We start from the raw sequence: 27,248 nt of genomic DNA, 5'->3' as shown, positions 1-27,248 counted from the left end.
GGGAAATGAGGAAAGGGCAATACTCGGGCAAAAGTTCTTAGTCTTAACCCCGGGATCAAAGACAATTATCAGAAAATGTACAGTAAATGGAGACTGGACTAATGTGCTTGCCAACCACGAGCAGGTTTTGCCCCAGCACTGAGGGGGGTTCCAGAGGCTCCCTGGTATTCTCTGTGCCCTCAGCCCACGCAACCTCCTCAGCGCTGCTGGGCCCCTCTCCTACCGCCTTTCCTCGACGCCCTGGCACGCCGTCACGCTCTGTTCTGGCCGTACTCTCACCCGCTGTGTAGCAATGGCTTCCCGGAGTCAGAGGGGCCGGTGTGGCCAGTCCCGGCCCGGGGCAGGGATGCTGACAGAGCCGACAAGGAGCTCGGCAGATCTCCGCAATTCCCGCGCACAGCAGGAGCGCCGCCTGCCCGGCGTGAGGGGAGAGCCCCTCGGCAGAGACGAGAACTGTGATTGGCTGTCTCGGGAGGGCCGGCCAATGGGGAAGGCCCTTACATGACATGCGAGGTGTCCCTCAGGCAGGTGGCGGCGTGGTCAATGCCCGCGGTGGTGTCCGTGTGGCCGGGGGTTCTGTGGGTGACAATATGCTGTAGCTCATGTTTTGTGTTTATGGCGGGGGCGGGCAGGACACGGCTTACCACGATCCTGGGATCTCTGGCCGGCGGAGAGCGGCGCAGCGTCGTGTGTGTGACCGGGCCCGATGGCGTGACCGGGCCCGATGGCAGAGGCGGCTGTGAGCGGGTAATGGCTGGTACAGCTGACGGTCGGGAGAGGGGCGGTCTTTCTTTTTCAAATGATTTGTTGGTTTAAAGTCTTGTCCTGATAGCAACTGCTGTCGTGTAGGAGTGCCTTTCATGAAAAACCAGTTACCGTAACCAAGCTCCCAGGGGTCTGTGGCCTCTCCCGTCGTCCTGCCTTTTTGCACTGAGAGCTTGTGTTAGTACCGGGCTGGGAATGTGGCACAGTGGGGTTCAGGGCGGGGGGCGCTTAGGGGAGGAGGTTTGCTTGGACGAGAACTTGCTCCTTCTTTGGTTGGATGAACCCTGTGAGCTTCCTTCTTCCTTTGGGAAAGAGCAATGTTGTGAGGGTTACTTATAATAGAAAGGCGTTTATAAGCGAAAGAAAAGTTAATGATATTTGGCAGATGTTTATGGAGTCCAGTTAGGGTTCATGTATTACTCTCTTTTAAATCATAACTATGAACAGAAACGCTCTTCTGGCCTTCTAATAGCTCACTAAAAGTAACAATTGTCATGTCTTGCACACAGTATGAAAGTCACTATCGCTGCATGTTCAAGAGCAGGGTGTGAGGTAAGTGTATTTGTCATGTGGACATAATTCCAGCTGCCCAGTGGGACCTGCTTTGGCTTCAGTGCAGGATTGCAAATCTCAAATGCAGCTGTGTGAACTAACAGTAGTAAATAACCTCCCAGCAAGCAGCCAGGGGTAGGGGGTTGGTCTGCTTTGCAAGGAATTTTGGTCATTACATTAGATTCCTAGAACAAAAACCATTTATGGAAAATCAGTAGACAAAATACTGTGCCCATTTATCAACTTTTTCTTATAATGATGTGTATTTGCCTGTTAGTTAATTGTTAATTATTGCATGTTATTTTTTTCTGATTAACTGGAAAAGTGAATTTCTGTAATCACACAGTAAATCTCCAATTCACCTCTGCTGAACATCTTATGCCTGACTCGTTCTCACCAAAGGAGGTGTGTTTTGAAACTGAGATTACAAAAACAAAGTAATAAGAATAGATCCTACCTCCTTACTTATTTTTTTTATTATGTCGTTGATGTGTTCTTACTTACAGGCATTTGTCCCTCAGACTGAGGTGAGATTTTTTCCCTCTGTTATGACACTATTTTTCTATCCACTCAAGAAATACAGCCTATTTTTTTGGCAGAGGTTTTTAATATTTATTGTTTTCATATTACATAATTTAAAGTTTTGTTTAGCTGTGAGTGCATAGCAGCAGAATAATTTTACATGGAATCCACCCTGTTTTGTGCTTCCCAAAATAGCTCATTGTTTTAATTTATAGGAATAAGAAACGCTAAACTGCTTTGTGAAATGAAAATAGTTTTATGGACTCTGTTAACAGGAACTTTAAACAGAACAGAACAAAGTCCTTCTACAAAGGAAGGCCATGCCAGACTGATGGCATGGCCAAAAAAAAGAAATAATTGTGCACTAGGAACATTTTTTATAACTGATGTAAAAACTGTTATTCCAATTAAAAGTTTGCTGTAAACCAAATAATAGTGGAAGACTGCAATGTGCAAAATTAGGCAATCTGAAGGAAGAATTTTATGAGTGGGAGATATGAAGAATTTTATCTGAGAGAAATTAGTTTACTATTTTGAAGAACATGATAAGATCTAAACATGAAGTTTTATAGTAGCAGATACTTCATCAGTGCTTTTCCTGCGTGAGTTTGCTTAGTAAGTTTTTCTCTTTGCATACACTTCTGCTTTATATCCAGTGAGTGAGATACAAAAAGTGTAAGCCACAGGAGTTCTGTGTACTTCAGGGAAGTAATGTTATTTTATATCATCTTAGGAAGCTCTTTATGAGAACAGGAAAAGGAAAAAGCTGCATAGCCTCTCTCCCTGTTGCAGTTCCTCCAAAGCATCTGTAAGATGAAAAGATGTAGTTTAATTTCATTTTGACTATGTAAATAGTTCCTTTTCCAATAAAACAGAAGTAACAAGGATAAAAGGAAACATGGATGTCTCTGCCTGCATTGTTGCAGTACAGCCACAGTCCTATACTTTGACAGAATCTATCAGTCTGTACTGATGCTTTCCTGTGGTTCCTTCTTAGTGATTTCATGGGTGGGGGGGGGGGGGGGGGCACGGGGCGGCTCTGGAAAGAAAATGGAATAAAGGGGGACAGAATTATAAAACCTATGGCCTGTAGCTCTCTCAAAGATAAGCTTGCCTAACACTGTCTCTTTTGTTGGTATCAGGTTAATAATAATGCAAAAGTGCAGAAGACAGGAAGAGAGGGAAGCAGTGAACAGGTTCCTGCCACACTCTCCTCTGAATGTTTGCACAGTGTTATTTTTACCAGGTGTCCTGGTGTCCTAATAAAAGAGTGAGTATCAGATGTTTATCTTCATCTTCAGAATCCCTTTAGTTAATTTTAATTTGGACAAATCACTGTGTTACATCAAGTAATTGTGTTAATTCTTATCAACGTCACTAATAAGTCTCCAATTGTTACAGAATTGGTAAAAAAAATAAAAATGCTCAAATGGCTTACATGTGGCAGTACTTTTACAAAAGGTGGAGGTAAGGCTTGAATATTAAAAAAGTCAGGAAACCATTTTTACCTGTGAGTCAGCAGTCAGCAACTTTGACATTTCAGAAACACAGCAAGAAGCTTTGGAGGGCTGAGAAAGCACTGTAAGCTCAAGTGGCAGCAGTGTATTCTGTCACTGAGCTCCCTGGACTGGCTGTGACAAGAATCCAAAATGCCATTGTGCTGTTGTAACTAATGATTGCACACAAAATGGAAGAATGTATTGGCATGGCAGTGATAAAAGTATAATTAGGAGAATAAACTCTGAAAGAAAAATAAATCTCACATTTAAGAAGCATTTTGATACTTTCAGAAGATGGGGCACAAAAGAGATTGTGTTCTCTGGTGTGTACTACAGCAGTTTGTGCTATTGTGTATGCTGTGGAAGAGAATTTAATATAAATGTAAACACATTCTTGCATTGAGCAGTGATTGAAAGGTTTATTTTTTTTTCAGCTGGTCATTTCTGCAGTAGGAGACTGAAATGACCAGTATGGCAGTGTAAGGGGTAGGGGAGAGTTCCACCAGGGCTCCCTCCCACTGGTCTGAGTGAATTGGTATTTACTGGGCAATGTTGTATCTTCGTGGAAAATGTGGAGAGCTGAGAAACAAAAGGAAGCACATTTGTTGTTCAGTGCTTAGTCCTCTTCTGTCACAAAGCATGAAATGATAGTTTAGATCTTAGAAATGAGCAGCAATGATGTTGTATGCAAACTGAATCAATTTTAATGGATTTCTTGGAGGACACAATGACACCATCCACAGAATCATGAAAGCCACTGTGAGTGGAAATAATGCTTGTGAATTTCTAAGTGGCAATACTGACTGGGAGCTGTGGGGTGCCTTACATGCTTATAAGGTTCTGTGGCTTCCGGGCACTACCCCATCCATACTGGAAAGCTGAGAGGCAGAAGTCAAGCACTCCTTTGTGAACAACAACCAGAAATTTTGTTAGCTGAAATTCAGTTTCTGCTTCAGCTGTCAGACATTGCATTGATCCAGCAGATCGCAGGAGACACCTGTAGTTGCTATCCTCATGGCATTCTTTCTTGCAGACAACCTCTGAGACAGCTGTGATCATGTATGAGGCTGTAAAAGACTATTTCTCTAGTTTCTTTCAGCCACAAAGCAGGAAAAGAGGACTTCAAGGTGCTAGTCTGTTTCTTGCAATAATGATGAGCTGGTCATTGTCAAAGCTTCACAGTGACCAGCATCACTGAATACACCAAGCAGGCCTGTTGCATGGTGTGCCTGACCTCTGCAGCTGGGGCACAGGAGTGTCTTGGTTCATTTCCAGATACAGACATGCTTTTCTGCTGTGGTCAGACCTCTGAAGTGGTGACCCACAAGTTCAGGATTTTTTGCTGTTAATTTCCTTTTTTATCTTCCTTTTACCTTTCTATCTTCTAATTTCTATAAGGTTGCTGTTCATCCTGCATTACAGAAGAGCAATTCGTTGAGAGCCTAGGTCAGTGGTCTGTAACATACTGTGAAAAAACTTCCAAGTGAAAGAGTTGTATTTGATGACCAGTGGTTCTGAGACATCCAGTCATAAGTCAGCAGGTGCATCAGTAAAGGGCCTTCTAACTGTTGATGTAAAAACTTAAGAATATTGGGAATTGCAAATTTCCTGCCATAAGAAAATTGAAGAACTTGGAAGGATGACATGAAGTTCTGTGCCTGCTATGTATTTCTGAGGAATATGGTCAGAAAAAGAAAATAGCTTCTTTTGAATGCAAAAAGTTAAATAAAGCTTACCAAAGAAAATGAGAATGTTCAAGTTAAGGTACAGCAAGCATGGGAAGGTAAAACATAAAATAATTACTTCCTCTATTTTCACTCTATAACCAAACTTCTGTCAGGTTTTGCCAGCTATGAAGCAGAAAGTGATGAAGTTAGAAGCCATGTATTGAGCATAATCACTTCCACTGGATTTGATCCACAGAATCATTACTTTGAGCTCAGTTTAACTCATTTCAGTGTTGGTTTTGGCCTTTTATGATTTACACATTTATTATTTCTGTTTCTTGACTTCTCTGTGATTTTTGTAATGTGTGAATATTGCATGTTGTCACTTTTGCTAAGCTTCTTTTCATTCAAAAGCACAGAAAATATCAGCACGTCATTCACTCAGATGAGTGAATTGATCCAGTAGCTTATTCAGTAAAAGTTGCATAACATTCATTCATGTTCATGCTTGCAAGTCAGCAATGACTCACAGGTGAAAACAGCACTGCAAAATATTGCAAAAAATGCTGGATATATGCTTTCTGAAGCAGATATAATGTCAGATGAGTAATATGTTAAGCCTACTGGAGTAATCAGTGTTCAAAAATCAGCATTTTATATTTGTAGAATCATTATGAAAAGATACGATGTTTAGGTACAATTGATGGACAGTGCTTGGAATTGGGCAGTTGGTATGTTTGTGTGAGACTGTAAACTGAATTTGGAATATGGAGTTCTGTCAATTTGTCTTCTGCCTCTCAGCTGAGACACTGCAAAGAACAAAAGAAATTCTTTCAGACAACATCATGAGGTGGTGAAATGCTGTGTATTTCTGGGTAAGCTATGTATCCCAGTGGAACCTCCATGAGTAAGAAAATGGCTGCTTTCCATGGCAAAACATTATTTATAATCTGAATCTGGACATAAAGGTGAGAGTGTTATGGAGATTCAAGAGCAGTGATTATGTGATGAGGCTGATGAGAGCTTAGCAAAGCAGCTACAAAATATACATAAAAGGACCTCTGCTTAGCCTTTTTAAGGAGATTATAAGCATACTGCTGGTGGAGGAAAGATAGGACATGGAGAGAAATCTGTTTTGTTGCTGCTTGATTCAAAGGTCATCTAAAGAGAGAGAATGAGAGACTGAACGACACTGAACTGGATTGCTCAGAAACCTCTGATGTTAGAGAGTTGTTGTGAGGTTGCTGAAAAAGTGGGCAAGTGCATGTGTGTGGTAATTTGGTTTATATGAGCCTGGAACTTGTGATATGTAAAGTAAAAGTGGTTTTCAGCAGGCTCATGTGACCTGTATATTTGCTTTCCTTGGAGAAGGCTACTGAAGGAATAAACTGTTAATCCAAATTGTCCACTTCACTGGGAGGCTTTGACCCATTTCAAGAGTCTGAATGTAAATGAGTCTAGGAGATCCCACCTCTGCAAAATTTGTTCCCCAGGGAGGAGTGCCCTGTGAAAACTAAATCCAGCAGAGTTTGCAGTGTGTCCAAAAGTGTTACCCAGGTCTCTGGCAGGAACAGAGTTTTTAAGTGTGTGTCCTTTTTTATAAGGTTTATCAGCACAGATTTCAGCTTCACTGGCCTTTGTGCAGTGAAACTTACTTTTATCCCTGTCTTTAGTCTGCATCTAGGTCAGTAGCCTAGGTGTGTGGTCTGTCCATCCTGCTGTGTAAGCTATGCAAGTCAACTCCCTGTGTTTTGTGTAAAATGAGTGAATCTGTCTCTTACTGATTCATTAAAGAGAGTGAGGCACCCAAGCCTGAATTGCACTCCTCTGGAAGCCATTACTCAAGTGCAGCTGGAGGCTGAACATGGGATAATGGCTGTTGACAAGGTTCAGTCAGCTTTAACTGGGTGTGAGTGGGTCCCTGTACTGGGTTTGCCAGAGATGGGGGTAATTTACTTCACAGCAGCTATGTAGTCACCAAAGAGTGCTGATATCACACAGATGTTTTAGCTACTGCTGAGCAGAGCCTATGCGTTGTCCAGGCTTTCTCCATTTCTCACTCTGCCCCTGCAGTGAGGAGGCTGGGGGTGGGCAAGGGGCTGGGAGGGGACACAGCCAGGACAGCTGAGCCCAGGTGACCAAAAGCATATCCTGTACTCTACAACATCATACTCAGCAAAGAGTCTGGGGTGAGTTTTTCAGGGATTGCCATTGGTTGGGAACTAGCTGGGTATTGGTGTAGCTGCTGTTAAGTGATTGCTTTTGTATCACTTGTTTTTCTTTTTGTTGTGTTTTGGTTTTTTTTCTTTCCCTCTCTCCTGATTAAACTGTCTTTATCTTGACACACAAATTTTCTCACTTTTGTCCTTCCAGTTCTCTCACTCACCCTACTGTGAGGAGAGTTAAGGAGCACCTGTTTTGGGACTTAATTTCCTACTGCTCTTAGTTTCCTCTCTATGAATCCCTTTTCCTGGTTCTGCCTCCCCTGGGCAGTGTCCTGGCTTTCTGTTTAACCTGTTCCAACCCACAGCTTTTAGTGACTCCTGCTCTGCTGGGGATTTCTTGGCAGCAATGAGAGATTTGCCTGAGTTGATTTTTTTTGGAACTGCTGTCAGTTCTTCTACAGCCAAGAACTTTTATTGCCTCCTCTGCAAAGGAGATTTAGCCAGCAGATAATTCTGCTCCCAGAAACAGGGCCTGAAAAGGTAAGCCAGCCTTTCTCATCTGTGAACACACACTGCTTCACTGCCTTATTACTGTGAACTCTGTGATTCATTGTCTCCTATGTATTTAACATATGTAGTCTCTTAAGTGCAGTGTTTGTCTGATTCCTTATGAACAGAAACTGTTTATGAAGCAGTGATTTGCTCTTCTCGCCTCCTCTTGTTTACTGCCCATGTTTGCACTATATCCACTGTCAGCACGAGACCTGCATCTGGCCTATGTCTCCTGCTCCACTGTGCTGGCATCTTTCATGACAGTGTTAAGATGTCATCTTTACAATAACCTTGAGACCCCCATGCTGAATAACACCTGAGTATCAGCCCTACAGATGCCTAAAATCCAGCTGCTTTGATGGAGATAGGATGAGTTACCCCATGATAACTCATAGATGCACAAACCTAATCCATATGGGAAGCTAATTTAAACTAGAAAAAGGCACTCTCAAGTCCAACCAAGCAACTTTCTTGTGTTTTGATTGAGAATCTGATCCTTGCATTTTCAGAAATGCCCAGGCACAGGTTTTGCTGACGCTCTAAAAGCAATTACTTTTTACCAGCATAGTTTATGCCAATAAATGGATTTCGTGCTAGACACGCAATTTAGATGCTATGTGTCATATGCAGACAGACTTCAGAGAGTTCTCGGGGGTTTTTTTCAGGAACACTAGGTGACAGTGACATCATTTAACATTACAGTATGTTCTCTCCTGAGTCAGTTCCTGATCATACCTCTGTAGTAGAGGAGGACAGTTGCAGAAATATGTCATTGAACTACAAAAAAAGGCTCAGTTTGAAGAGTGAAGAAATGATCACACATATGACTAAGCACTGGGCAGAAACTTAGAGATATTTCCAGGAAATCCAGGCAAAGGGGGAAAGCTGGCATGTCATACGACACAGAAGCTTGAGCTCTACTAGCTGGTGCTCTAGGAGCTGGCCCACAAGTTTCCCCATCGTCTAATATGTCCCTGCAAAGCCATATCAATGCTTTCCATTTCTGAGACCACTGGGCTCAAAGACATTTTGAAATCTAGGCTCCTTTAGTGTAGTTTCAGAGACCTTTGACATCCATTTTTACCTAATTCTGGCTGTGGTTTCTTCTTTTTAAGCTAAGAGTGGTTTAGTTTACTACCTGAAAACTTGTTCTGAAGTAGGCCTATGTGCTGTATTGAGCTATATGAGAGTAATTCTCTTTGAGCTTTGGAAATATTTCTTTCCCAGAACACATTACCTGAATACAGTATGCAGTGAGCAGGGCCCTTCACTCAGCAATGGTGAGCAGCACTGCTCCACCTTGAAATTGTATCCAGTTTTGGGCCCCTTATTACCAGAAGGACATTGAGGTTGGAGTGAGTCCAGAGAAGAGCAAAAAGGTGGGGAAGGATCTGGAGCACAAGTCTGATGAGGAGCAGCCGAGGGAGATGGGGGTGTTTAGTTTTCCACCTGAGGAGAAAGAGGCTCAGGGGTGACCTTACTGCCCTCTACAACTCCCTGAAAGGAGGGTGTAGCCAGGTGTCAGCCTCCCAAATAACAAGCAAAAGGACAAGAGGAAATGGCCTCAAGTTGCACTTGCAAGTTGCACAGGGGGTTCAGACTAGATATTAGGAAAAATTTCTTCACTGGAAGGGTTATTATACATTGGAACAGGCTGCCCAGGGAAGTTTTTAAGTCACCACCTCTAGAGGAATTTAAAGGATGTGTTGATGTGGCGCTTAGGGACATGATTAAATAGTGGGCTTGACAGTGCTGGGTTAAAGATTGGACTGGATGATCTTAAAGGTCTTTTCCAGCCTAGATGATGCTGTGATTCTATGACTTGTGCACTGATCCACATACTGTAGACATTTGAAATCACCTAATATCCTTCAGGAAAGGCTTACCATATCAGTAAGCTCAGACTTAAACAGGCCTTTTCAGGATCAGGAGTGATTTTTCATGATAATGGTTTTCCTTAGGAGTTATCCTAAATCTCCAGCATTTGTCGTTAAAGCTGATCGTCCCACATTTGAGGAGGAGGGCCATCTTTCTGCAAAGTCAGACTTACCAAATAGCTTCTTGGTACAAATGGCTATGTACAGTAAAGATGAGCCATAAAACTACTTCTTCTCATTCCTTAAATGACTGGTGAGATTGAAGATTTACAAAAGCTACAGTATTGGAGTCCTTAGTGTACAATCCTGGTTTCTATATGACTGAAATCAAAGGTACCTGGCTTGTAACACTTCAGACTTAGCATCAACTATTAAAGCACATATTTTTGAATTAGAGGAAAGAAAATCTGGATCTCATTAGACTACAGAGGAACCAGTGCAGTCACCACATAAATTTTGCTCATGGAAAAACATAAAAATCCAGAGCCAAATTTCTGGAGTCTCCTTTGCATGATCCTGCTTCCTCTTAGTTAGTCAGTTGGTTGTTGTGGGCTTTTTGTTATGGAAGCCAGGCTTACTCAATTTCATGTCTGTTTTCTGCTTAATACCTTTTCATCTTGTTGTGTGAGTGATAAAAACAAGTAATGTCATAGATATCCTTTGAAAAGAGGTAATCACAGATCCCTGTCTGTGATGAGAAGCTGCAGCAGAATTTTCCCTTTTTGAGGTGTAAGTTATCCCATGTTGATTAGCCTAGGAAATAGTTTTTCTTCAATTCATCTGCTTACAGAACTATTTGCTTATTATTGAATTGTTTGTGGATATATCACAAACATGGTTTGCTGTTTAGCACTATGCACACATTGTCTTGGGGAATTCTGGGGATGCAGATGGTTTGCAGACAGGTAACTGAAAATTTGCCATTTGTTTTATTGGTTAGCTTCCAAATTCATGTAGTAGTTCCATTTCCTGAATATAACTGCCAAAGGAGAGCACTGACAACATGGATTTTCAATGCATCTTTTTATCTTGCTTCAGAGTAATTATGTAATCCAGAATTTACTTTGAGTAAATGCTGAAAAAATAAATGTGGACTTAGCTCTTCAGAGGACTTATCATTCACCAGAATCAAATGCATTCACTCAGATTCAAAGGAAACAAACATAGAAGGGCTCAAATAGCATTAACTGGAATGTGTTCAGAATACAGACTGATAGTTTTCCAAGTGCATTGGCTGATGTACTCTTAGCCCAGATTATTTACTTGGGGAATGAAACTAACTTTTGTTTTGTGCATTCAGCTGTTTTCAAAATAAAAATGTAGTGGAAAACGTGGTCTGGCTAGGTCTGCTAGGCAATGGGCTGTAGTGTTCTGTGCAGTTAAGTGGTTCAATGCATTCTGCAGTGGGAATATTCATTGCCTGCCTGAGAAGATTAATTTCATTTTGGTGGTTTGTATATTTTAAAAAAAACCAAAAAAGCAAAACCTTTTTCAGTAAGAGGATGAGTTCAGTGATAAACAGCAGAGTACATAACATGCTGGTAGTCATTTGGATTTAGGATAAAGCCTTACCTGTGTGCTTCAAGTGGACAATGAACTTAGGATCCCTGCTGGAGCTGGAAGGAACCAAAGGGTTAGTGGTCTGTGTAACAATAACCACCTTAGCTTTTTGGTGCGATCTGTGAGTAGCTCTTCTCAAACCCTGTCTTGTCTTCCCTCTGCCAAACACCTGCAGCAGTAGCCACAGCATCTCTGCTGTTAGTCCTGCATGTACCTGGGAGGAGCAGGAGATTTTCCCTTAGTAACATTACATTTAATTTCTGGGGTATACTGTGCTTCACTAATAAAATCTAGGCAATGCAGCAGTTGCTGGTCTAATTTGTAGTGTTCTCTCCGGTGTAGTTACTCTGTCTTTTGTAACCTCCTTATCTATCAGGGGACAGCTTAATGTTCTGAATGAGGCTTGTGAGTGCTCTGCATGGCAGGTGCTGGCTGATTATGTGTTTGTCCCACAGCTGCCAGTGCTCTTCTGTCCAGCTGAGCACGTCCGGGCTCATCTGAACCATGACTGTGGTCAACAACAGCCCAGAACAAGGGACTGCTTGTCCCACAGTGGTGACAGCAAAACGCCACGGGGTAGGGCTGACTGCTTAACAGTTTTTCATGATTTTGCATAGCACAAGTTCTGAACAAAGCACAGTGAGTGAGTGGCATGATGTCATTTTCCAAGAAAACTTAGATATTAAAAAATTCATATAAATGTCTTCAGTGAGTGGGATGCTGTTTGGGGAACCAACTGGGCCTTTCTGATAACAGTGTATTTATTCCATAGTGCAGAACTGCCATGCTGTGTCTCAGAATAAGAGAAATAACATCATTATATAATCTCATTCAGTCACTTTGGATGTGTTTGTGTCCTTCTCCCACAACTGTCTACTTCTTCAGCTATACTGTGAGGGCTGAGGCTTGCAACAGAAATCTTGTACAGACAAAATAAGGATGCAGGCTTAATTGCTTGTTACAATAATTAGTACAGTGCCATGACAGCACATAAACCTTCCTTTAATAAGTAAGGCAAATCTTATTTTCATTCTTTGTGTTTCAATGTCGTAGCTTGCAATACCTTTCAGCAATAATCCCATATGGGCTGTTCAGATTGGAATGTGATGATACTTAATAACATATGGAAATGCTTTACAGATTATATATGGTGAAAATATTAAATAATAAACTTGATGCCATTGTCTGGGTGAAAAGTGTTAACGTGTACATTACAGTACTGTGAGTCACAGCACACACCCTCTAGCTGGAGCTCACAGAACCCACAGAAGCACAGAAGATGCCTGTGTATTTCAAAGTAGCTGCACAAAGACAGTGTTGACTCTATAGCTCATCACTAAACAACAGATTTTCTTTGGGCTAGGGGATTCCTCAGGTGAGAAACCTGCAGATGAGGAAGCAACAAACACAATGAGGTAGTTAACAGCAGCTGACCCTTAGTGAAAGGGCAGGTGAATTGTGGTTTCCTTTGGGCAGGAAGGAATCCACCAGGTGCTCGCCTTAATTTGGGCTCTGCTTTCCAACTCTTCTGCCTGCCATTGGTGAAACCTTTTTACCTCTCAGGTCTAACTTTTTTACTTGAAGTTGTGCTCCAGTACGTTTCCAAAACATCCCTGGTTTGGAAAGAGCTGTATTCAGTAAGGGCTGCCTAATTGTGTCCTTAAGGTCCACCAAAATCAACAATATTTTTCTGAAGTAGAACCTTAGAGTTTCTCACACAGGCGGGGAGCAGAGCTGGTGGTGCTGCACTGCATGGGTATAGCTCAAATAGAGAGCATCCAGCGAACAGAAATGTTTAATTAGAAAAACTAAGACAAATAAATTAAAGTAGGGAGAAAACACAAGGAAACAAAGGGGGATGCAGAGTATGTAAAAGACAATAGCAGCAGCAAAGAGTCACTTTGAGATACTTAGTCCAAACACTATCCTAGGTTTGGGAACCCTCTCTGAATTTCTCAAAGCTGTCTTCAGGAGATAATCATGTATATGGTGGACTATGCACCATCTTTTGTCAAGATTACTAGAAGGATTTTATGTAAGTAGTGAATGACATAATTAAAAACACAAAAAGCATTCTTAATCTGAGTGAAACATGGGGCAAGGATACAGGGTTCCAAGGAGGCCTTTTCCAACCCTGGAGCTCACTGTTTGTAACCCAAAGGATTAGCTCTGCTGTACAAAGTGCCCATTGTATTCTGCACACACACTGTTCCTGTACATTTCCAGAGACGTAATGCACTGTAGGAAGTAAATGGCACAATTACAGACAAAGCCTATGGAGGATGTCTTGTAGAGGATTTGAGCAATAAATCATCACACTCTTAATTTGCATGTTCCACATAGTAAATAAAGATGCTCTGATAATCAAGAGAGGGAAGGTTGTGAAAGCTTGACTGCAAATTTTGCTTAAGCAAAGACTGCATCCACCTTGTAGGAATATTTCCTGTGAATAGTTTTTGCAATATTAAGAATGTGAAAGTCCTACAGTTCTGTATTCAGTAGGGAAACTGCTAGAAAAATCTCATCTCTCACTTGCTGCTAGAATAGGCTCACCATGTCGCCTTTCTTTAATTCTCCAATTTCTTTTTAACACCCCTCTTGCCCTTCTGCCATAGTTCTTGCTTGCTCCTTTTAGAGCAGGGCTCTTTGCTTAGCTCTTTGCTGAGGTGCTTGGCTTACCTGTAGTGAGAGGAGGGGATGAGTCAAGGGCTTGGAAAAGTGGAACAAATGTCTTTCATTTTATCAACCTTCTGCTCATTACCTAATTTTAGCTTGTAGCCATTAGTGAGGGGAAAAGGAACATTTCACAGGGCAGCAGAAGAGGAATAATTTGTTGTGCTCATTGCCATGACACCCCTCCCAAAGTATTTTAGGAAACCAGCATTAAAATGGTGAAATGAATAAAGAAGTGGGTGGTGTGCGACAAAACTTTCTATCTTTAGGTAAAAACTTGCTGCATTCCTGTACTAAATAATGTTGATTGTTGTGTAGTCTTGTGCTGATTTTGAATATGTTTGCTAGAAATTGAAATTTAATAGTGACAGCCCATTGAGTCCTTGCTTCTGTAATAGGACACGTGAATGCAGAGCCTTTGGGTCTGGGGTCCTCCATTCCTTGTCCTTTAGGAACGCTGGGAGCACAACCTACATAATGGGGCCTTTTTTCCTTTTTGTATACAGGGTAAAATTTTTTAAAACATCAAAGTAATTATTTACTTTCCCTTTTGACATAATATCTTGGGACTTCCACTGAGATTAAACCCTCAAGTTCAGTTATTTTCAGAAATAGATTCTATTCTAGACTAACAGAGGGTTACAGGGAATGACTCTTAATTTTTATACATTCCTTGTAGTATTCATAGACTTAAGAGAAACAACAAAAACAAGAACTGCTATTTCTAATCAACTTTGTGCCTATGGGTTGTGATGCATTTTGCTACTTGTGCTACAAGTGAGAGCAAGCAATTCTTATTGGGATCTGAAAAGTGGCACGTGCAGGGAAAAGAGAGGAGGATGAGATGTTGTGGGAGGGGCTGCCAGTCAGTACAGCAGCTTTGTGCAATGCATTTCAGGCCACTTGGTCATGAGGAGTTGTGCTCTTTCCATCTGTGACGTGCTTCATCAGGAGCAGGTGTGATGGCAGTCAGATGAGTGCAGACAAGCCAGCAGGAGGGCACTTCAGCCCTCCTGGGAAGGAGTAAAAAAGTGAATGAAGACATGAGAGTATCTGTAACAGAGCAGAGCCAAGAGGTAAGAAGCAGAAAATGGTACACAAAGTGAAGGATTTGGGAGATTATTGTTTGAGTATTGCACTATTTAATGGATGTGTGGTTTGTCCTTTTTCCTCCTGTCCCCTGAGCAGATAGCAAATAGCTAATGAGGGATACAAGACAAGCTAAATGGGTTTCAAAGTCTGTAATTGAATCAGGTGTTCAGACACATGGCTCTGACTCTGTGTAACGCTGAATTAATTGTATAAAGTATTTGCATTCTTCTCCCCCATCTCCTATTGCCACTCACAGAATAAATTTAGGAAATTTTTTTATATCTTGTGTGAAATCCTGTGAGCAGTGCTCAGCAAGCAGCAATAGGCTCTGGGCTATATATGAATATCTGTATCTAGGCTTAAGGACATTCAGCCAGTGAAAAGAAGTGGGCTGACTTAAGTACCTGGGAGGTGGATTAAATCATGCAGTGGATATCCACTATTGACAGTTGTCTGCTGGTAGAATACAGCTTCGAACCAGAACTTGTTCTTCAGGGAATGGTGGCATTTTGAGATAGATTGTACATACGCCAGTGTTTTCCCATTACTGGAGAAAAAAATAGAACCTAGAGGTGCTGCAAACTCCAGCTTTAAGGGGTATTACCTTTTATCGCGTGTGCTGTTGGGTTGTGAGACCTGAAGCTGAGGGTTTGTTTAAGGAACAACTAAAAGCTTTGGCCAAAGTCCTGGCTTTTTGATAAAACGGGAGTACTCAGCTGGCACTGCTGTGACAGGGCAGTGAGCTGGCAGTGCTGTTGCACAGGCCCAGGATGGCTGCTGGAGGCATATGAGGGGTGTGGCTGGAAAGGGCAAAATTTTTAAAAATCCTCATCAGTACCTGGAGGAAGGCCAGTGTCTACTGAAATTGGCGAATAAAGTAGGCAGTCACAATTGCAGTGAAACCTGGAAGACTGTATTGCTAAGGCCTTAAAGTACAGAAATCTTCTTTGGCCACGCTCACCCCTACCCTGAAGCCCATCAGAGGGCTTTGGAATGTTTTCCCTGTGTTTACTACTGCATACAGTTTAGTCTAATGCTGGCATTGGAGAACTGTAACAGGCATTCCTGGTTGTTTGAAGTAAGTGGTATCCATGGCTTGGGGAAGGCGTGCTTTGCAGTCTCTGCCAGGTTTCTTTGTTTCTCATGGATCAGCACTAATGGTGCTACAGTTCATCTTTGTGCAAATGTGGGTTCTCCAAGAGTACTAGTCTATACATCCCCACCACCTCTGATTCAGTGCAGTGAAACTGTACACCAAACCCGTTGTTTAATTGTTTATCTACTCCTGGTTTCTAAAGCTGAGACACTGAATAGAGGCAATTCTTCTAGCTCTGGCTTCATGCCTCATAGCAAACATGTAATTCCTGCCATTTGCTTCAGTTTTACTCTTGGCTGAAATTTGAACATACAGCACAGGGTCATTTCACATTTCTTTTTCTCCCACAGGCTGGAGGATTATCCTCACCATTGGATAATTTTTGAGCGCTGGGTGGTGGAAGTGTGCAAGCTGGTTGCATGCATGGTGCTCACATCTCATCTATGCACCATAGGCAGTGGAACTTGTTCCCTCCTAATAAAGGCTGAACTGGCAGTGTGAGGCTGCTGCTGCTCCTGCTTTTAGGAGTAGAGGGGTGCAGCATTCTGTGTGATTTCTTTCTTCTGTTCCAGACACTACAATGCTATGGTGGGTTTAATGAATCTGGCCCCTGACAGCTTGGGGGGATTGCATGTCCATAGACTTCTGTTTGGCCAGAAGGTGCTTGGGATTTAAACTGTTGTAGGATTTGGGGTGTGATCCTTCTCCACGATCTGAACTATAGAAGCACAAATGAAAGAAGAGCTGCTCAACCCATGCTATGTTTTCTTTTTTACTGGCAAGAGCAAGATCTGCTGGTGAATCTCAGGCTTACCATCTCACTCTATGGTTTGAGAGTAAGTAAATCTTAATCTCTGAAGAGTTTGCATAATACTCATGTAGAAAGGAATTTCTGGGAGTCTCCCTTGTTACATTTGCTGTTAATTTCTAGTTGAGAGTTTCAAGCAGGAATGTTCTGAGGCCATGTCACACACTATGTCCAGTGTTTCTACAAATCACCACACGTGATTTACTGATCCTTCATCTACATATTGCAGATGAGTTTCTTTTCAGATGCTTCACACTCAACTGTTCTCTTCCCAAGGAGGATGACTCTCGAGATTATTCAACACATTCAAAGTGACAAGATAAACTGATCCCAAACCTTGAAAAATAAGCAGGGCAAAGAGATATTTTGTTGGTTTCTGGCCCTTTCCATTCCCCTCAAGCCAAACCATTTATCCTCCAGCATAGCATCATAATGGTAAAGGATGCTAATTAGTATGAGACTTGGTGGTTTCCTCTGATAAAATGTTTCAAAATTCCATGATCTTCATCAGAATTTTCCAAATAGATTCTAGCTGCTGTCCATTTTGGGCCACATGTTTGTGTCTAACAGGCTCACGAATCCAAACATTAGAATAAGCAATTATTTGTGGTTGACTCTGAAATCATACCCATATTACTTGTACACCTAATATAAAGCTTTTGAGAGACAGCATATTTTGTTTTGCTAGTAACCAGACTTTCTGGAGGGGTGGAGAGTAATGAGGTGGAAGTGGTTAACAGACTTTTGAACTGCAGACTATATAGATATAAGAAAATTATTTAAATATCAGTTAGATCCTCAGGTGACTTTCAATCTTTTTATTTCAGTAGTCAGGGATCAGTGCTGTGGGAGGCAGACACGAGCTGCAGTAACAGTTGTTTTTCTGTTCTTGTGGTTACTCTTCAGGGTTAGGCAATGTTTACTTCCCAGCATAACTGCTCAACAGCCTTCCTTTCAGAACTGTCAACACATGCTAATAGGTGTTTGAGGAACTGCTGCTACAGTACCTACTAGTTACACTGTTGGCTTTTTAAGATTAGTTACTTTTATGTTGTAGGTTAAAGAATCTCAAGAATGTCACTGTAAGATATATAAACTCAGCTGTGTAGTTAGTCTTTCTGTTCAAGTATGCACTGTACTTACTACTGGAAACAGTCTGCTGCACTGCTGCATTAAGGTGAAAGATTTGTGAATGAATAACTTGCATAGTTTCAAACCCAGTGAGGCTTCTTCCAGCATTGCTTTTCCTTACAAACACAAGACTGGGGGGTGAGTGGGTGGGGTAGTGTGTCATGTTCTTGCAGAACAAAAGCATATCTTGTTCTAATATTTCATGTTAAAGCTATCAGACTTGTTTGCATAAAGGCAGACTTGAAGCTAATCTCTCTCTTTCAAGGGCCACCAGACTCTGCACTCCACATAAACAGTGAAATGTTTGTGTCTGTCACTGTCTCCTACTACACTGGTTTTTCATTCACTTCATGATCAAATGCAATTTTTCTCTCTGCATGAAGTGCTGCCTCAGTAAAACAGCGCTGGCAAACCCACATTGACTTAAAGGAGGAAAATGATTTCATGTTTTGTGGTGTTTTTTTCACAGCCTCTCATGTGCTTGTTGCAGCCTATATTGAAGATCTCTTCCTGTATCTTTGCCTCCTGGATCCCTCATCTATTTTTAAGTCTTATGTTCTTTCCTGCATCTATTTTAATTCTGTTACTGTACCATTTAACCCCTGTGGGATATGGAGCTTGTGGGAAAGAAATGGCATATTACAAAAAAATACATTGGTTAATCTGCATACTCCTCCAAGGGTTTCATGGCACGGGACAGGCAGAAACCCTGACTAGGTATTACACATTTGTTTGTCAGCAGCTGTAGTATGAAGTGATTAAGAAATACTTAGTGAGGGTTTCATACTGTGTCTGTCTGATCTCGCTGCCTGGAATAATGCCTAAGCAAAATATGTAGTTTAATGCTTATGATTCAGGGTTTACCCACAACTCTGAAATGTTTTCCTAATAGGACGTGTCCTGGTTCGGACTTGTTATGGGAATTTCCCTCAGCAGTATCAGTCTATGCAATGACCCTGTGCTGTGCAGAAGTAAATAATACTCAAGCCTTGGATCTGCTTAAGTGTATTTTGTGCTACAGATCCTCCAGGGATTCCTATGAACTTGTGTTACCTTCTGCTTGTGTTACCGAAATTGCTTGAACTTGTGTTACTTCTATTTCTCCTTGATTGACTTTGTCCCAAGTCCCAAACAAGGCTGGAGAAGTATTTAATAAGACTTAATTCAGACTTTGGAGGAACAAGGCTGGAAACATTGCACTTAAAAAAAAATTGCATTTAAAACAATTCAATTCTATTTAAATTTAGCAACTAGATAGCTCTCTAGTGGCTTAACCTCTGCTATGCATAATCCTAATGATATATCCCATCTTTGGAAACATGAACACTGGAAATCAGTGTTCATGGCAAAAATGTCTTCCAAGTGTTTATGCTAGCTCCAGGTGACATTTTACTTTTCTTTAGGATTAAGTTTAGGGGCACAAGTAAGAATTATGTTGATGTAGGATGTCCTGTATTGCAGACAGTGATTCCTTCCTAGCCCATGCCTATTTAGCCAGGCAGTGTGTTGATACAGACAGGTGTTTCTTTATAAGTTGTTCTTCCCAGCTACTTCCATGGGGGTGTGTTCTAGTACCAGGTGGTAGCTGCTGGAGGTTGTGTTGTGCCTGTCCTCACTGCAGGTTCTATCAGTATCACTTGCTGCTTTGGTGCAGTTCAGGAAAGTGCAGCCAGCCCTCCTGCACCAGGTGAAAGCCATTGCAATTCTAGTTTTAGACATTCAGTTTCTATTCTAAATTACATTAACATTGGAAAACTAACAGACTACTTTGGTCCAAAACTGCAGAAGTTAAATTTTCAAAAACTCTTGCATTCAGCAACATCTTACAGTGTCTCACAGGTTATGTTTTCAGAATAGTCAAAATTATTTCCTTCTTAAGGAACATTTTTAGTTGTAAATGTAAATTTGCTCATAGATATATCTTGTCTGTTATATTGCTTGAATTTAGGAAATGTGCCACTGAAATAATAAAGTCCCACTGAAGTTCATACGTGCCATGTTTGCTTTTCTGAGTAAAGCCAGTAAGATGCCAGATCTCCTGTGTGGCCTTTGGCAAGCCATTAATCTCAACTATTTCAAAACTTTCCAGTTCTTTTGGACTTTTTCTTTTGGATGCCAAGTTGGAGGCTGCTAAATCAAGTACAAAACTTCCACAGCTTCCAGCTGGACCTGAGGTGGTCTGCACAGCCAGTGCTTAGCTTATCCAAATCTGCACAGTCTAAAACTAAAGAACATTCTGCCAAATGTTGGGTTTTTCATCCCGACCTCCACAGCCTCACCTACGACAGCAGGGTCACACCACCACCTCTAACCCTGCTGCCACATGGTCCCAGGCCATTCTGAGAACTGAGCCCTGGTAGGCAGAGAGACTTTTTGAACTTGATGTTACTGCAGTCCAAGCTGCTGCTTATAGATACCAAAAAGCTGAAGAATAATTAATATTGTGCATATTCCTTAATATTATAAGGAATTAAATTCTCTGCTAGATTTTAATTCAGTGTTGGCCATTTCCTATCAATTTAACAGACTCCAAATAGATCATGCAGCTCATTTATTTATAAATATGATATACACATCTGTTTCTCTCACTAAATTGCCTCGGCTTCTTCAGTTATTTTTTCCTGTTGGCCTCCCATTCAAAGTTTTCTTCCACTGTTCCTATTAACCTTGTTATTATCTGTTTGTTGAAAATCATTCCTATTCTTGTAGAAATGCTGAATGCTTTCTGCCAGTCATAACACCTCCTCTCTGTCCTGTTATTTTATCTTTTGTTTTCCTTCTCTTTTAAAAATTTTCCCCTCTTTTTCTGTTACCTTTGCATGTTTATACATGTGACTAAAGTTTGGCAATCAAAATTTCATGTTATCCCCAAGCAGGAAAGTTAGTTTATCTCTGAGTTTATTTGAACTAAGTAGATTGTTTTGGTTTTTGACTTGATTGAGACTTCCTTTCTCAGCAGTCTGTCTGCTGTTGGGTTCACCATGAGTATGTAATTTAACTGCATATAAATTTCCACTCTGGGAATTGTGGTGGGTTATTTTCAGCATGCTGGAGATTAAACTTTGGTGATGCCTCTGAAAAGTATGTATGTAATTTCAAAACCAAAAGAATCATATTAGTTGAATTAGATGTTCCTTGTGAAATATCTTTATGAAAACAAGCATAATCTGTGGCTGGAAAGAATAATAGCATAACCTTTATGGCATATGTTTACATGCTTTGCACAATACTGTGTTTTGATGAAGCATTGTTCATAACTTGGCAAAGACCTCTTAAATATTGTTGGCCAGAACAAGACGTTTTTTTCAGGAAAAACAACAGTTTTGAAAACTTTCAAATTAAATGTATATTAATCCAGACAGACACGCTATAATTCTCCTCTTGTTTGTAGAGTTTGAAATAAATTAGCTCCTGTACTCCCACCATCCCAGCCCCATGAGGTTTCACTTCACGTTGGTGCAAAGGTGCAGATTCATTAAAAAACTGGTAACAGCATTCCAGCTTGTGTATGTGGCTGTATGGCATAGAAAACTGGAAAATCAAAGGTATTAGTTCCTGGTCTGGTTGACTAAATATACCATAACTTGCCAGAAAATCACATGCAGTAAATAAGCTTACCAAAATGTATTGTCTGCCATAAGGGCATTCTGGCAAGTAGGGGCAGGGGGTAGAACATCACGTTTGCCTCTGATTCTGAAGTGTGCTTCAACACTTGGTGGATGAAGAGTTTGGCCTGGAGAAAAATCATGGTATTGGCAAATCTCATGTGCCCTTATTCAATGTAGCTGGTCAGCTAAACACTTAAAAGGCTGTGAGATGGCAATAATTACAATAGCAGTTGCAAACTCTGCATGTATCTGTATGTATCCTTATAGTAACTGCATGATGTAAAACGAGAGGGGAAACATGAATTAACTATATATGTGATTGTTTTTTTCCTTCCTGCATACAAATTTCAATGTGAGAAATAATCCCAAATCCATAAAAAGTGAGATGTATGTATCTCTGCGTGGTCAAGGAGGTGGAGATACAGAAAAAGAGCTGTTGGTATTGGAATTGTGTCTGCTCCCTTCAGCTGGGTCAAAACAGGCAAGTTCAGATTTCCATCTGTGACAAGCATGGTGATAGCAGCAAGAAAAATGAGTAAAAGGTGGCATAATTACTACAGAAAAATTAGGATGAGAGTTTTACTGCTGTTGTGATTAAGTTAATTTCTCAGAATGTTAGCAATAATCCTTCTAGGTCTAAAATAGCCAAGCAGTCCTGATGCAAGAGACAGATTTCCAGCTGGTGGGCACATGGAGTTCATTCTGTTCTTATTTTGACTTCTACACGATTGGGCTTGAATGAGTAGGAACGAGAGTAGCCAGAAGCTTGTGTCAAAGTGCTGTGTCCAGGCCACAAAGTGAGGACTTAGGGAAACACAAATGTTGCTGACTACATTATAAATTTAGTCATCTTGCAAAGTTCAAGGTTGACTTAGTTCAGCCAGGCAGAGGGCCAAGCCAGTAATTTCTGTTTAAGCCCTAAAGATTGAATGTAGTGTACCGAGTTTTGTGGCTTGTTGAGAGTGAGGGAGAGGTGGAAATCAGCAATTAATGTAGTTTCCTGGTAAATGAGGTGCACAGCCAAGGATAACTCTATGGTCCCTTTCATGGAACATGGATTCCAGCTTTCAGTGACCTGCAGATTCAGGCATTAGAAGTGTGCTGGGTGCTTGCTGTTGTGCAGGTAGGGCCTGATAAGATCAAAGTCCTGTCTGGTAAGGCTTTTACCTTGGTTAAAGAGCGTGTTTTACGTTCAGAAGATACAGGGCAATGTCTTTCTGATCTTAGCAGAAGTTGAGAGGCTTTGAAGGTCATTGTTTGGGTTATCCCAACCGTTTAAATTACAGTGAGGATCACATAAGGAGGGGCAGGCTCTCTCTTCAGCCACTTTCTTCCTGACAAGATCGTCACCCTGTGAAATGCAAATTTCCACTCCTGATGTATGGACCTTACTACAAGTGGTATTCTGTCAGTCAGGACCAGCTCTAGGCAAGTTTAGGCAGAAGTACTGGTGTAGGAAAGGTTAAGCCTCAGAAACTTTTGCTTCTTGGTCTTCAGATACGTTCTCTTTTACATTTCCTGTTGCTAAAAATGAGGAGTATGCAAAATGTGAGTGGATCGCGATATCCGGCATATCCTTGTTTACAAGGCTCAGACTCAAGGATTGCCTGGAATGTGATGTCAGAGCCACAGAGCGGGAGGACCCAGAGGAGGAGGAGGAGTCAGGGGTCCGGTGGACACCCAGGGCAGGGGGGACGCGGGGGAGGTGGGGCCGCGCTGGTACCGAGCGGGCGGCGGCTCGGCCGGGCCCGCCGGCGTTGCCCGTTTAAGCGGCGGCCGCGCTGTCCTCGCGTGCCCCGGAGGGCCCCGCCCGCGCCGCGCTATTTATAGAGAGAGAGGCGGGGGCAGCGGCGGCCCGACACGCGAGCGCCGGCCCGGCCCGGCCCGCGGGGCTGCGTGTGTGCCCTTCCCCCGCGGGGAGCGCCGTGTGTGCCCCTTCCCCCGGGGTGGAACGCCGTGTGTGCCCCTTCCCCCGGGGTGGAACGCCGTGTGTGCCCCTTCCCCCGCGGGGAGCGCCGTGTGTGCCCCTTCCCCCGGGGTGGAACGCCGTGTGTGCCCCTTCCCCCGCGGGGAGCGCCGTGTGTGCCCCTTCCCCCGCGGGGAACGCCGTGTGTGCCCCTTCCCCCGGGGTGGAACGCCGTGTGTGCCCCTTCCCCCGGGGTGGAACGCCGTGTGTGCCCCTTCCCCCGCGGGGAACGCCGTGTGGGCCCCTTCCCCCGGGGTGGAACGCCGTGTGGGCCCCTTCCCCCGGGGTGGAACGCCGTGTGGGCCCCTTCCCCCGGGGTGGAACGCCGTGTGGGCCCCTTCCCCCAGGGTGGAACGCCGTGTGGGCCCCTTCCCCCGGGGTGGAACGCCGTGTGGGCCCCTTCCCCTGCGAGGGGACGGGCGGGGCCTCCCTCCCAGCTGCAGAGGCTTGCGCAGCTCCCGCTGAGCAGGGGTGGGAGAGCGAGCAGCGCTGCTCTGCAGGCCAGGTAGCGCAGGCTTCTGACCTCTCCCTTGTCCCCTGAGGAGAGAACACTCTCTTCTTCCCTTCCTCCGTGTTTCTTTCTCCGCGGCTTTGGCACAGGAATCTCCACCTGTTCTAGCTGCAAGTGCTGGATTTTCCCCTTCTTTCTGGTCGATGGGAAACATGCAAGAAAAAGGCCGACGTGTCCTCACTGAGCAGTCCACCCACGCTCTGAGCTGTGGAGAAAGGAATGGAATGCTTTCCTTCTGCAGAGGATATCATTTACTACACACAAACTGTACTTTGTAAAACCAGTGAAGAGCCTTTGTCTCACTGTAGAGGCTGTGTAACTGTGTAATGTATTTGTATATCCCCTGTAATCAAAGAGAAAAAGAGGCTGTGCTGAATGAGACATAGGAATTGCCATACTGGATTAGAGCCATCTGCTTCAGTATCCTGTGTGAAGCCAGCCAGAAAAAAAAGCGCTGTTGAGGAAGGGAATGTGCATCTCTTTTTAAAAAAAAAACCTTCAAAAATACTGCAATATGTTGCTGCATATTACAAAAATTACTGCAATAGTTAGCATGCATCTTGGAACCTTAATTTCTATTTGCTTTTTATTTCTATACAATGATAAATACTCCTGTTGGTCATTAAAAAATGGCATTATTTCAATCCAAGTCCATTTGAGTGTGGCAACGGTTTCTCTTCCCCCAAGTTACTTTTGTGTTGCCACTGTTTTTAACAAAGGATAAATCTAGTCAGAAAGACTCCATTTCTGTCAGTACTAGCAGAGATGAGGGAGCAGGTGTCCACATTTGATGCTTTGAATTTTGCATCTTCCCTACAAGTCTTCATCTGAAAAGCAGCAGGTTGTTACCACTTTGTGGAGCAGCTTTCCTCCAGCTTTACCCTGGAGCACAACTGGATGCACTCAGCCACCCAGCCCTTTGGCAGGAATGGTATCTGTCTGATCAGCAACTGAGTGTGGCAGGCATTGAAAATAAGGCCAATTGCTTTAATGTCTCTGCCAGCAAAGCCATGTGAGAGCAATGAGCGAGTCACCGAGTTGGAGTTGGGTAGGAAAATCTGAGACACTCATTTTATAGTTTTCCCTGGGTATTAGGGGATTTGCTCGCTTTTCAGGACAAATACTGTGTTCCTTCCCATACCCTTTGCTGTCACCTCCTTTAATATAAAACAAATCAACCAGTGGCAGGGAGCATTTACCTTGGAGGTATCTAGGGTGAAGAGAGAAAAAGTAATCTCTTAAGTGCAGGAACGCCCTCAGCACTTTAAACCACAGCATTAGAGCAGGAGTCTCAAGTGTGCATTTGTAATGCTTTTGCCCTTTGCTCTTTAGAGGGTTGATTTGCTCCACAAATACTTTATGAACCTCTTGAGACTGTGGCACCATGTTATTCTTCAAAAGTGTCCGCTAGTAAATTCCCCCTGGATTAGAGCATGGGCTTCTGTCATAACATGTTAAATAACCATAGGCAAATGCTGTCTCCATAAATACAGGTCTGTGTGCATGGTAGAATCACACACAAAACCAGCCAAGACACAATAAAAATATCAACGTTGTATGAAAATAGCGAGAGAGTTGAGTGCCCTGTGTGTTCTGAAATCGACAAACAAAATTCATAAGTCCTTCAAGGGTAGCCTTGTTTGTATGCTGTGTGTGCTGTGGTGTCACCTTTTCTTTGAATTTGACAAATTGAGCACAGCTGAACCAAATAAACTGAGGGCTATGTATCCACAGATCTTTATATTTTGCTGGGTAGTAGCAGTCACTGCACTGAGACTAGTCATCTTACTATGTTGCCAGAGGGGATTTTCCCAATGAAATTTGTAGCATGGGGAATTTTGGTCTGGAGTTTATAGTCTGCCTGTGGTAAAGCTGAAATACACAATTATATTTATGAATGTAAAAAGAGCTTAAATGCTTAGTGCAGCTTCATGTGTCAATAAGAATAACTGTGCTGCAGGCCTGATTGATTTGCTGGACATCGGCTTTTTGCATACCCACATTCTGCCTTTGGCTTCAGCAAAGTAACAGTAACTTTCTTTCATGTAGCCGTGCTGAAAATCATACTATTGGGGGCTTCAAAATACGAGGAATCTTCTGTTTTCCCTTGGCTTTGGCTTACTGTGTTCAGGATGTTCCTCTTTTGGGTTTCTCCCTGGTGCCAGTTGGTACCACACTGCAGGGGAGATGGGCAGCACTTTTTGCTCAGTTGGAACATTTTGGCAGGTAGACAGGAGGTTTGGCCTTTGATAGGATTGGGCTGCTGAGGCTTAGTGGTGCCAAAGCTTCTCACAGAGCTGTTATTGCAGGCAACTGTGTGTGGATCATCAGTCAGGTACAGGCTTGATGTTATCCTGCCATCACACCAAAGAGAATTACCAGTGAACTGACAGAGGAAACACAGTAAACCAAATAATTCTTCAAAGGACAGCAATATTCTGGCACTTTCGTAACTCCCTTTCAACAGCTTGCACTCTCACTTTTTGTTCTTGAACTCATTTTGTAATCTTTGCTTTTGGACTATTTGGCTGATTATTATTTTGTGTACTATGAAAAATACTTTAGCTGTCACTTAGTTCTGCTCCTTGTATAATAGATGATCTAAAGACATCATTGCTCAAATGTTTTTGTGTCATAATGTTAAATCCTCAGTCAAGCAGTCCCACCAAATTCAATCTAATTGAACCACAGTTTCATTTGTGTTGATCAAACTTTGATGCGTGTTTCACTGCAAATAATTGCCCTTTATAATGTGTTTTATTTGAAATTTACAATCTGAAGCTTTAGGACTGCAGAAGTTTTTCAGAGTCATAGTTGAAAATATCTAATAAAAAAACAAAAGAAAGAAGATTATAGTTAGAAAAAGCAGTCAGAGGTCAGAAGTTCACAGCTGATGGTAAAATGGGCCATATGTCCTTTTAATCCCAATTCAGGAGATAAGTAAAATCTGTGTCAGACTCCTTTTCAAACATGTTTAGAACCACAGAAGGAAGGGATACATTGTAACAGTGTCTGTTAGTATTGGACTTTTTTTATATAGGCAAGAGAGAAATGGGAAGGAATTTTTTTTTTTTTAAAGCTGGTTATACCAGTTAGGAAAGGTTGGCTTCATACTGTGGTTTTTTTTTTTTTTCTTTAGTATATATGAGACTGCAGTTAGATTTGGACAGTTGTGAGAACAAATGGATTTTTAAATATCCTATT

At 42.3% G+C, this 27,248-nt stretch overlaps 1 protein-coding gene across 3 annotated transcripts in view; it reads left to right on the top strand.

Annotated features, from left to right (window-relative positions):
• Positions 1-465: 465 nt before the first annotated feature.
• Positions 466-27,248, top strand: part of LOC147650724 (uncharacterized) — a 43,875-nt gene continuing 17,092 nt past the window's right edge. The window contains exons 1-6 of one of the 3 annotated variants that reach the window (XR_015275850.1): positions 466-524; positions 633-747; positions 1,275-1,317; positions 2,982-3,109; positions 14,731-14,908; positions 16,371-21,454. Coding sequence is in view for 1 of the 3 variants with exons in the window: in XM_086849131.1 (XP_086705257.1) it covers positions 544-747; positions 2,982-3,109 (332 nt within the window). In the remaining 2 variants the exon portion in view is untranslated. Of the gene's footprint in view, positions 748-1,274; positions 1,318-2,981; positions 3,110-14,730; positions 14,909-16,370; positions 21,455-27,248 lie in introns of those variants that run through there. The other 2 variants (XR_015275849.1, XM_086849131.1) reach the window with 2 other exon arrangements.

This window comes from Cyanistes caeruleus, chromosome 13, assembly GCF_971803275.1.
Source record: "Cyanistes caeruleus chromosome 13, bCyaCae1.hap1.1, whole genome shotgun sequence".
Taxonomy (NCBI): domain Eukaryota; kingdom Metazoa; phylum Chordata; class Aves; order Passeriformes; family Paridae; genus Cyanistes; species Cyanistes caeruleus.
Note: the sequence above shows the minus strand (reverse complement) of the source record. Positions and strands in the feature narration are given on the sequence as shown.